Below are 11,214 nucleotides of genomic sequence, written 5' to 3' on the forward strand. Positions count from 1 at the left end.
GAAGATAGGGTGAGGTCACCCTAAAACCAGGCAAGGCCATGCAGAAGTTTAAGTGGCTTTGCGGGGCTTAGATGGTATTGAATGGGATTTGTTTCCTGGAAATACTATTTCTGCAGGAAAACTAACTTTGCTAAGAGGGGAGGAATGGTGTGTTTACCAGCGAGTGTTTTGCTTGTGGGAGAGATGCACTAGCTTTGAGGATGTGGATGGATATGCAAGCATAGACCTCCAAGACTACTACTTACTTCCAAGTAGGATGGATTCTTCTTTTACCTACTGGAGATCTTTGGTTTCAACAGCAGAAAATAAAGCCTCGACCACACACAGAGCCCTCAGTAATGTCCCCCTCAAAGCCACATGCCTAAAGCAAGATCAAGAATGTAGAAGGAAGATCAGAAGGTGAGTCCTACTTCAGATGTTGGCTTTGAACTTGATGTCTGCTACTCCTCAGATAGTGGTTGTGGTTTGGGCTGAAGGTAGGGGCTTGCTTTTTGGGGGTCAGGTAGCCAAGCTGCTGTTGTCTCCTCTTAAAGTGGGGACCTTGGCTTTCGTTTCCTGCTCTGCAAGGGTTAAACTTGAGTCCCCCTTCCTGAGGAGGATGCTGTCAGTGTTAAGTTGCAAGGTTGCATTTAATCTCCCTTACATCCAGCCAGGAATTTTCCCCCAGAAAGGGAAACGCTGCTTAAAGCAGCTTATAGGCTGCAACAGAAAAACAGAACCAGAGATACTGTTATCCTGGATGCTTCAGAAAATGCTGCTGCTGCCTGGAGATGCTTTTCCTGCAGCAACTTGATGTAGGAAGCTGACCAGCTCTGGCTGTCAGCATTTACAAAGCTGATACTTAAACTTCAAGAAAACACTCTGACAGCAACCCAGTTCCCATAGGGTAAGGCTTAAATAAAACTCCTTTCCTATATACCTAGAGCAAGTGACCACTGGACCCTTGACTGCTTTATAAGACTCTGCTTTATTAGAAAAGTTACAGTAGAAATGTAAAAAAAACCCCCAAAGTCGCTACAAAAATCTATGTACAAGCTCTGCAGGAGTGCAGAGTATCTCCTCTGAGGCTGCGAGGGCTGAGCAAGCCCCACAGCAGAGGTTTGCAAACTGTAAACATGTTTTTAGTGTTAGAGGCCAGGGTGCAAGGTGCCCATCTCCCACTTCCCAGTGTTTCCACCTGCTGAGGATGCCGGAGGAAAGGTGTCCAGTCAGTCCTGTCTGGATGGGCAGCAACGTAAGCTGATGGTCCCACACCTTATATGCTTTCCTCCTAACAAGTTATGTCTTCTCTTCCTTAGGGCTCTGAAATGTAACAGGTCTGCAGCCAGGGTGGCTCGTGGGGCAGGAGGCTCACGTCAGCCACATCACCTCCTCCCTGCCCCGTGCCAGGTAAGCGTCAAGCCTGTACCTAGAGTGGGTTTTTCCTCACGTCTATCATGGCTGGGTGGTGGGGCGCTGCGGTCAGGCTGGCTCTGCGCAGCTCCCGCCGGGGCTTGGAGGCAGGAGGGAGGCTGCGGGGCGGGTGCACCTCGTGGGGCTGCCCTGCCCTCAGCAAGTGCTCCACGTCCCTCTGCCGAAGGTCCCCGGGGCCGTCGCTGGGCAGGGAGGAACGTCTCCATGTGGATGGCAAAGGCGCGTGCACCAGGTCCCTGCTCTCATCCCTGACCCGATGGCTTTCTTCAGCGATGGCCAGAGGCATGGGCTGTTCACCGGGGTTGGATTCCTCACAGGTCCCAAGTGCAGGGGGAGCTCTGTCCCCAGCCCCAAGAATGCTTCTCTCCATCCCTGCTGGGAAATATTACACTGAGATGAGTATCCACAACTCTTCTCATCAAAGTCAGTGCACGTAGAGCGCTTGCCCAAGGCCAGCAATGACCTGCACTGCTCCTGACTCTGCTCTAAGCTCTTGCTGCCAAGGAAAGGGATTTAAACTCCCATTTAAACTCCCTTCCTTTTAACTTGCTGGGAACAGCAAAGCCCCAGCCTGGCTTTCCTCTCACCTTTGGTCTGTCCGGGATGGTGACTCATGCTACCCAGCCTCTGGTTCAGCTCCTGGTTTGCCCACATGTAACGGCTCAGCTCTTTCTCCAGCACCTGGATCCTTGCCTCATACTGCAGCTTGCTGCTGGCCAGCCCCTCATCCATATGCTCTACAAGATAAAACAAGGTCATTTCAAGCTGCAAGCCCTGTGAAAGACAAAAGCAGTGCCACGGCTGCCTGTGTGAGGAGCTGAGTGGTTACCACGGCTCTGCTGGAGCAGTAACTGCATGTTCTGCTCGTGCTCCTTCTGCTGCAGGGTGAGCCGCCGGTCCATCTCCAGGCGCTGCCGCTCCACCGCCGCCTCCAGCCAGTACACGAGCTGCTGCTGCTCCTCCAGCTGCATCTCCAGCTCTGAGAAGGCGATGTGCTGCCTGTGCTGGTCCTCTCGCAGTGTCACCACCTGGCCAGGGCCAACAGCAAGGAACAACTCAGCTCTTTCAGAGCCTGGGAAGGCTTCCTGCCCCACCGAGCTGCAGCAAGTTAGTCGCCTGGTACAGTGTATGAAGGTCAGTAGTTCTGGGATGTCACAGCTGCCCCGTTAAGGGAAGAAAAATACACAGCTACAATGATGTGGCAGAGCCGCTGCAGGGATCCATGAATCCTAAGACTAGTTAAGCCCCTCTCCCATGGGTTGGGCCATGTGGGGATCACAGTCCTGTGGCTTCGTGGCCTGACTTTACAGGGTAAAAGTACAGCAGGAGGCACAGAGAAAGCGTGAAACAGAGGAAAAGTCAGACATACTACAGTTCCCAGCAGCACAGAGGGCAGTTGTCTCCTACCTTGTCAAAGTACTTGCAGAGCAGAGCTCGGGTCTCGGAAGAGGAGAGGTAGCTGAGCTTGGCCATGAGGTTCATCTCGCACTGGGACAGCAGGCTGGCCGAGGCCCGCAGGACTCGCTGCCTGCACGTGATGGACTCATTCTTGTACTCAATGGCTGCATCCAGAGCCTCAATTGCCTCGTCCAACTGGAACAAGATCCGTTCTTCCTGCCAGGGCAGAGCTGCAGTTACTAGGGAGCAAAGGGTTTGCTCTGTCTCACAGAATCATAGAATAGTTAGAGTTGGAAAGGACCTTGAGATCATCTAGTTCCAACCCCTAACCTCACCATGCCACTTGTCATCTCAACAGTGCTAGCAAGAAGTTGGGATATGCAGTTTGGGGATGCGGGGAAGTATCTGCTAATGATGCCATGCTCAGGCCTTTCCTTCTCTCACTACCTCACGCTCCTGCAAGCAGAGGACAGTTACCTCTGGGGACAGCAGGGTGCCGTGGCGCAGCTTGTTGTCGAGCTCCAACCTCTGTTTGAGCAGCTGGTCCTTCTCCTGGCGCAGGTTGTTGATCTCCTGTCGGATCTGCTGCTGGTTGTGGGCACTGCCGTGGCGCAGCTGCCCGTTCTTCTCAGTCAGCTCCTTTTCCAGGTGCTCCAGGCGGCTGGACACACGCACTATGTCATCTGTCAGGGCCTGCAGCAGAACATGCTCAAGGGATCTGCTCTGAAGGCAGGTCAGGCCCTCAGCCTCTTTCTACTCCTTCCATAGGCCAAGTGACCCCACACGCACACATAAGCCAAGGGCTATCAAACCAAGTAGGCTCTTCTGTAGAGGCAGACTTCCCCCCCACTTCCCAACACCTCCTCATCCTGACCTGCAGCCCTCTGCCAGGATGACACCCAGGTCTTCCAGCCTCCCAGCTCTGCTGGAAATCAAGGGGTTGAGGCGTCATGCTCTTGTCCTACCTGGCTGGAGCGCAGTCGTTTGCTCTCCAGGCCGTTCTTCTCCTGCAGCAGGGCTTCCTTTTTGGCCACAATAGTTTCCCGCTTCCTCAGCTCATCTTCCAGCTCATCCAAGGCCCGGCGCTGCTCGAGAACTTTATCCATCTCCATGTCCAGCCACTTCTTCTGTTCCTCGATTTTCTGATGGAGAGACAAAGGGCATGTGTGTGTGTGCAGACAGCAGCAGTAACGCCCAGGACTGCTAGTCTCCAGAGTAGTGGACTTTAGATCAGAGCGAGAGTCTCAATTCTATCTCTGCTAACCCCTATAGCCCAGACTTCATTGGTTTTACCCTTCCAGCTCCTCCGAGAGGCAGAGCTGAGCTAAATCCCCCAGGAGTCCTTGGGGGCCACATCTCCTACCATCCTTCTGCTAACAGACAAGAATTCACACCTTCTTTACTAACGCTGGGATTTAGAAGAGGTCCTGGTGGTAAGACAAGTCCTCTGCTACTAGATACAAGTGACATTACAGACAGCCCTCCTCAAGGGCAGGATGGGCTATGTCCCTTCTCAGGCTGAGCTTCCTGCTTCCACATCTCCCCTGTCAGCCTGCAGTGTACCAAGCACTCCCCTTTGCACAGGCAAGAGGAGGCAGGTCCGCTCTGCCTGTACCTGCTGCTGCTCCAGGCTGATCACGGAGCCGTTGCTGCCGCTCCGTCTCTTCCTCTGGAAAGCCGCGATTTCCTCTGTCTTGATGCGCAGGATCTTCTGGTGCTGCTCATGCTTCAGTTCCAGCTCCTGCATGGGGAACAGTGGCTGTGAGCATCGAGGGAGCAGAAGCTGTTTGCCCTACAGGCTGAGGGACACGTTATGTTCTCTGCTAGCTCTTTTGATACTCCTAAGGTCCTACCTCCGTGCTCTCCAAGACAACCATCAGAGCTACCCCAGCCTGCCCAGCAGCCTGCAGAGCCCACCCATTGCCATCCTCACAAGTGCCATAGTGGCAGAGCAGCTGCTCCTGCCCGTTCCTACCTTGACTTGGTGCTGCCGCTTATTCACCTCCGTCTCCAGGCGCCGCTTCTGCTCGCTCTCCTCCCGCAGCCGGCGCTGCAGCTGCCCCTGCTGCCTCCGCATCAGCTCGATGTTCCTCTCCAGCTCCTGCACTCGCTTCTCGCTCTGCGCCGACAGCGACACCAGCCTCTCCGTCGCCTGCTTCTTCTTGCAGAGAACCTGGTGGAGGCAGAAGCTGCCCTTGGGGCACATTGTCTCCCCTGTGCCCTTTGCAGGGATGCCCCCAGGGCTGCCCTTGCCCACCTCCCCGGCTGGACAGAGCCCTTCCCACTCACCCGTGCCTTGCTCTGCGCGGCCGCCACTCGTGTGCGGTACTCCTGCAGCTTGTGCTTCTCCCCGGGATCCCAGGGCTCTTTGCCCTCCAGCTCCTGGAGCTGCTTCTGGCTGTCGCTCAGCTCTGCCCTCACCTGCTCTGCTTCCTGCTCCAGCTCGCCAATCTTCTGGCAGTACTGCCTGTTCAGAGCCTGGGCGTCCTTGCCTGCAACACATCCCCTCTGCTGTGACCTCCAGGCTCCTTCCCTTGCAGGCAGCATCCTGCTGAGGGATGGACCTTTCATCTCTTTCCCCATTGGCCTACTGAGATGAATGCTCCCTTTCCCTCAACTACTCCACAGAGGGATGGAGAAACAGGGCTCTGCTGCCTACAGGAAAAGGGACTGAGCACAAGCAATGTAGGATAGCAGTAGGAGCCAAGCATCATGACTAGGAGGAGGTTTCATGGGTGTGTATTCCCACCAGCAGCTCTCACCTGTCTTAATAAGCTCTGTGATCAGCTCCTCCTTCATGCGGATGTTGATGGCCAGCTCTCGGATCTTCTGCTGCGCTTGCACCAGCCTCCATCCAGAGTCCTTCCCTGGCAGGCGCTCCCGCCTCCTACAGACCTCTGCAACACAGAGTCCCGGGTAAGGAACGTTCTGTCTTAGCAGCCAGGTGACAGAAGGACAAATCCCATCTCTGATCTGTAGCCAAGACCTGGCACAGCATCACCGAAGTCACCCGCAGCTTCCACCAAAACATGCAACTCTTGCCAGACCCTGGCAGTTCAAGCTTCTCCTTAACAAAAGCAGCTAGGCTGTCATCTGCTCCATTCATGTCCTCTGGGCTCACCCAGGTGCACATCAACAGCACCCAACAAAGCACCCCCAGCCCGAGGAACGCTGTCCAACAACCTCCACTTGCCTTTTGGCAGCTCCAGCTGCTCCTCCTGCATGGAGTGGGCATTGCCTCCACTGGGCTCCTCGCTCAGCTTGCAAATCTCTTTCTTGCCCCAGCTTTGGATCCCATTCCTAAAAGGAGCAGAAAACGTATCAGCTGGGTCTGGGCGCTACTGGAGCTGTTCCCAGTCAGGACTCTTCATGATCCACAGGCTTCAGAAGGAGACAGAAACAGTAGCTGTGGTCGGGAAAGATGGTAATTGGCTCCCCAGTGAGCAGGCAGCTGTCTGCAGCAAAATCGCTGGCCCCAGAGGCAGCATTTAGCATTTGCTTCTTCATCCTGCATGAGAACTGAGCTGCAGCGGTGGGACAGGTCACAGGACAGCCAGGGCACCGTACAGCGCTGGGACAGCCCCAACTCACCGGTGCTGCGACAGGGACCGTTTCTGTTCCCACTCCTCCTCCTCTCCTGAGGACAGCTCTGATGGTTTCTCCGGGTCGTGGCTGAGCTCTCTCCTCAGCACCACATCTTTGAGCTCTGGAGTGCCAGCCAGGCACTGTGTGTGGTTTGGATGCCAGCCGGCCAAGTCCTCCTCCTGGAAGGAGGGTTTGCTGTCGAGCTGCTGGGGCAGAGAGAGGAAACATGCTGTGTGAGGGCCGGTGTTAGAAAAAGCAGCTCTCAGCTGGGCATTGCTGCTAGACACAAAGAGAAGCAATCACATGGAGCTGAGCACAGTGTCAGAAGAACTGGTGTGCTGCCAGACCCAGCTGCCCACCCTCCTGCCCTCTGCTGCTCAGGCACTGAGAAAATCTGGGAGCCATCCATAAAATCAAAGTAAAAGCCTCAGTTTTGAAGCTGGGCTGGTTGTGCCAGTTGTGAAACTCTGGGCTATGTCTCTGATAAGGTTCATGTTTGACAGTGGAGGAAAAAGCAGTTCCTACGGTGGAGGACACCCAAGTGAAAAGGCAGCAGTTCCTTAACAGCACAGACTTGTGCCCTCACCTTCCTGCCATGGGCTTTTCCACTCTGCTTGGTGGGAAGGAGCCCTGAGGGAAGCCCGTTTAGGCCATGGGATGGGGCAGCATCCAGTGGGGCTGTGTGAGGTCTCTGGCCGGCGGTCACCAGGTGAAGGTTTTCCAGCAGCCCTGGCACACACAGGTTTGCCATTGCCATCTCCAAGCGCACGTGCAGCTCTGAGATCTTATCCTGCTGCTCCTGCAGTTTGTCGCTCTACGAAGCAATGAGTTACATACACATGGATCCCACGGCAAAGGAACCCAAAAGCTGGGCTGCACTCTCCTGGAGAGGAAGGGGAGGAGTGGGGCAGGTCCCTGCAAAGAGCAGAGCCCAGGAATACCTGCAGCTTGTACTGCTCCATGGCATCCTCCAGGGCAGCCAGGAAATCGCGGTTCTCCTCCTCCAGGCGCTCCACTTGCCTCTGCAGTTTGGCCACCTGCTCGTCTTTGATGGACTCACATCTCTTCTCTGTGTTCACCTGCCCACCCCAAATACAAGAGAGGCAGCATCAGCATCCACCTTTGTCCTTCCCTTCCCATGGCTGCAAGGGCGCAGCAGCTCTGCAGACCCAGATTTTTCCTGTGAAATAGATCTCTCGGCCACAGCTGAATCCAATCCCTGCCTGCTGTGAGGACCACATCTTTCTGGCTCTCTATGGCCTCTTGGCTGTGTTGCTTCCCTCCTTCTCCTGACCCTTCTACCACGCCGTGCTGAAGCTGTTGCCTTCAGTGTCCATCAGATCGTAAAATCAGAGAATGGTCTGGGTTGGAAGGGACCTTAAAGCTCATCTAGTTCCATAGGCAGGGTCACCTTCCACTAGACCAGGTACAACCCAACCTCAGAGCTACAACACCCCAACCGTTACCTGGGCTTTTGCCACCTTTGAGCCTTGTGCCTCGGGGCTCTGGTCTTCCGCAGAGGTGCTCTCGATGCCGCTATCCAGCCCGGCTGAGGTCAGCTCGCTCCTCTCGCCCTCCACCGTGCACAGCCACTCCTTGACCCGCAGGATCTGCTCCACCGTGAGGTTACTGTCCTCCTGCAGCTCCATCAGCAGCCGGTACGCGGCGTCGGTGCAGGTGCGGTAATGGGCACACTCGGCCAGCAGCCGAGCCGTGGGGTCCGGCCCGCATCGCTTGGCAGTGGACGAGCGGTTGATGATACGGGTCTCGGAGCGGTGCCGCTGCTCCAGCGCCTTCTGCAAGTTCTTTATCTGCCGGTGAAGCTCTTCCACGTGCTCCATCTCCTTGCGGCAGTTCACCACGGCCTTGTTCTGGATGTTCTGAGCCCGGTTGGCGTAGTTCAGCGTGTTGAGGCTCTCGTCGAAGTCAGAGGAAGATGGGCTGACACAGGCTATCATCACGGTCTGGGCATTCCCCCCCAGGGAGTCTTTCAGGATCCTAGGGAAGAGCACAGTGATTAATATAGGTATTATATAGTATATATACATGCATAATACACAATAATGCAGGACCCAGGAGGTTTCCAACCCTTTTCACAGGTTAAGCCCAAGGAAAACAATGTTCTTGCTCTGTGTCTGGTTTGGCACCAATGCACTGAGAGGAACCCTTAAGCAGAGGAATAACTGTTCACATTGTGGCAAGTTTCCATCTGGGTAATTCCTGAGGTTGGGAGCTCCCTGAGCAGCCAGTCTGAGAAGCCCTGGTGTGAGAGGAGAAGGGTAAACTGCAAGCTCCTCCCGACTAACCTGGGGACTCTGCCACCAAACCTACCACACTGGAAAGGTAGGGAGAAACATCACCTCCTTCCTCCTGGCCCAACAACCCATGACACGTGTGGGTCCCGCTCCCAGCTGTACCTGGTGATTTTGGAGTCCCTGTAGGGGATATGGCTGCTCTTCCTCCGCGGGTCTCCCAAGGCACTGATGACGTTGCCCAAGGCCAGGAGGCCGCTGTTGATCTGGATGCTCTCCTTCAGCCTCTCCCCCGTGTTTCCCGTCTTCACAATTCGCTCTGAGCCAGCCAGGTCCACAAAGTGAAACTTGGAAACCAGGACCTGTCCCGAGGCGGGGACGGAGGGCGGGTGGCGGTGCAGGGGGATGCGGCCGGCCCCGCGCCGCTGCTCCATGGTCACCGTGAAGATGGTGTGCGAGCGGCTCGACTGCTTGTTGATGTGGGTAGCTCCTGTGTGCTTGGCCGTGTTGCCCATCTCCAGCAGGCTCAGCACCTCATCCAGCCCTTCCACTTCTGACTCCTTCACACCGCAGAGCACTGCAACAGCAAATGGAGTTGTGGCTGGGAGGGATGTGCTGACTGAGGAGGCAGCTCCTCTACACAGCCTCGTGCCACCACCCTGTCCACGCAGACCAGCTTTCCACACCAAACAGACTAAGCACAGCAATCTGCTGCAGGAGAAGGATGGAGGGAGAAGATTTGGCTCTGCCTTTAGGGGTAGACATCCCAACCCTGGCCTTGGGCGTGAAGAGAAAAGTGAGCCCATACACAGCTACACGTACCAATGTTCCCCTTGTCATCCTCCCGGATCTGGATGTCTTTGCTGGCTGTATCCACCTGCAGTAAGTCCCGAAACTCCTCCTTATACACTTCCAGGTAGGACACTCGGACTGTGTAGTCGATGAGGTCGTTCTCATCGATGAGCCTGAAGGTCTCAGCCATGGCTCGCGGGATGATGCCCTGCTCATCTTCATTGATGGAAGCTGGCACAGAGATGCACATGGTCATGGGGAGCCCGTGGTGGCCAGGGACAGAGCCATGGGCCGGAGCCTGCCTGCAGCATCTGTTATCTGGAAAGGAGCAGCCTCACAACCCCCCCACAGCCTGGATTAAACATCCCTCTGAGTGTTTCTAAGCCACAGGACCTTGGGGTGAATCCTATCCCACTGCTGTGCTGGATTCCAGCAACGCTGCTTGCTTCCAGTCCCTTCTCAAGAAGGAAAAGGCCTGTTAGTGTTTCAGCAGGTAGCAAACACCATGCCTGCAGCTACAGCATGCTGTCCTTTGAAGCCAGCGTGACTCCACAACCTTTCCCAGCTCGGAGAAGTTCGGGGTATTTTGTGCTTGCAGCCTGCTTGGTTCTGGCCACAGCACTCTGATTGTTAAACAGTTTTGCTTTTGTCTCTAACAAACAGCTATGTAAAATGGCAATCCCCAAATCTGGTGCTGTGATAGCCCCAACTGGGAAACTGGAGGTAGACTGGAAGTATGGAAACAATTTAGTGTTTACAAACTGTGCAATTAACTAAAGCTGACTGAAACATTTACAGCACATCCTCTGTAAGGTATCATAATACCATTCAACTTCTAGGGGGGAAAGGTTTCCTCTTTCCTCATCCCCTTCCCATGAACAACCTACAGGATTAACCCCTGCAAACCTCCCTCTCCTTACAGCTTATTTCGGGACAAAGCCGACAGCTTCAACCCAGCTGAAAGTAGCGGTGCCCAGGGAAGATCACCACCACCTCCAGACCAGACACGGTCCTCTCGCATGTCCTACAGCGGTAGAGGAGAAAACCTACACGCTGTGATCCCAAAGCAGGTATTGTCCATGGAACGGGTGGTTACAGCAGCGTGGGAAATGGGAAGGCTGTTGGGGTGGGCAGGATGGGGATGGGTGGTTGTAAGCCTGGGTTTGGAGGGCTGGCAGGGCCAAGAGGGTGGGCAGGGTGGAAGGACTGGTTGGGATGGTGATGTTGGAAGCGATGATGGTGGGTTTGGGTGGAGAGAGCAAAGCTGACGATGGGGATGAGGGGGATGTGAGGCTGGTGGGTTGGGAGGGATGGAGGAGATGCCAGTGGGACAGCGGTGCCGCCGGGACGCGGGGCAGGCGCGGTGCCGCTACTCACCGACGCTGGCCTCCCCGATGGTGTAGGTCTTGCCGGAGCCGGTCTGCCCGTAAGCGAAGACGGTGGCGTTGAAGCCGCGGAAGAAGGCGCGCAGCAGCGGCTGGACGCAGGCGCGGTACACGGCCGCCTGCCCCGCGGCCTCGGGCAGCACGGCGGCGAAGCGGAAGCGGCGGCGGCCCAGCGCCACCTCGCCCGTGCCCGCGTCGCCGCGCAGGCAAGGCCGGTGTCCCCGCAGCGCCTCGCGGGGCAGCAGCGGCCGCACGCGCACCGCCACCCGCACCGCCGCCCGCTCCGCCGCCATGGCCCGCGCAGCGCGGGGCCGGTGGTGCGGGGAGGGGGCACGGCCCGGCGCGCCGCGATGGCGTCAGGCGGCTGCGCGAGGGGGAGCGGCCACCGC

General features: G+C 56.2%; 1 protein-coding gene across 3 annotated transcripts; it reads right to left on the reverse strand.

Annotated features, from left to right (window-relative positions):
* Window positions 1-943: 943 nt before the first annotated feature.
* On the reverse strand, window positions 944-11,130 carry KIF7 (kinesin family member 7). 3 transcript variants are annotated; one of them, XM_030497398.1, is made up of 19 exons: window positions 10,818-11,130; window positions 9,471-9,671; window positions 8,814-9,225; window positions 7,863-8,394; window positions 7,338-7,475; window positions 6,983-7,210; window positions 6,403-6,602; window positions 6,005-6,111; window positions 5,574-5,708; window positions 5,101-5,303; window positions 4,787-4,984; window positions 4,427-4,552; window positions 3,777-3,953; window positions 3,289-3,504; window positions 2,821-3,027; window positions 2,243-2,441; window positions 2,001-2,150; window positions 1,409-1,785; window positions 944-1,302 (listed from the first exon to the last, which is right to left on the reverse strand). In XM_030497398.1, exons 1-18 carry the CDS (start codon window positions 11,116-11,118, stop codon window positions 1,409-1,411), a joined length of 4,107 nt encoding a protein of 1,368 aa, XP_030353258.1. In that variant the 5' UTR covers window positions 11,119-11,130; the 3' UTR covers window positions 944-1,302. The 3 variants fall into 3 exon arrangements, with proteins under 3 accessions (XP_030353258.1, XP_030353256.1, XP_030353257.1); XM_030497396.1 differs by having other exon boundaries at window positions 1,409-1,788; XM_030497397.1 differs by having other exon boundaries at window positions 944-1,788; window positions 6,403-6,599.
* Window positions 11,131-11,214: the final 84 nt, after the last annotated feature.

This window comes from Strigops habroptila, chromosome 9 (assembly GCF_004027225.2).
Source record: "Strigops habroptila isolate Jane chromosome 9, bStrHab1.2.pri, whole genome shotgun sequence".
Taxonomy (NCBI): domain Eukaryota; kingdom Metazoa; phylum Chordata; class Aves; order Psittaciformes; family Psittacidae; genus Strigops; species Strigops habroptila.

Bases quoted from the DNA above. Each gene is read 5' to 3' on its own strand.
- KIF7 (XM_030497396.1), bottom strand. From the start codon at position 11,118: ATGGCGGCGGAGCGGGCGGCGGTGCGGGTGGCGGTGCGCGTGCGGCCG. The intron at 5,709-6,004 runs GCAAGTGGAGGT...TCTGTGTTGCAG, and splicing joins GCAGCTGGAGCTGCCAAAAG to AGGTCTGTAGGAGGCGGGAG. The intron at 3,505-3,776 runs GTAGGACAAGAG...GTTCTGCTGCAG, and splicing joins AACGACTGCGCTCCAGCCAG to GCCCTGACAGATGACATAGT.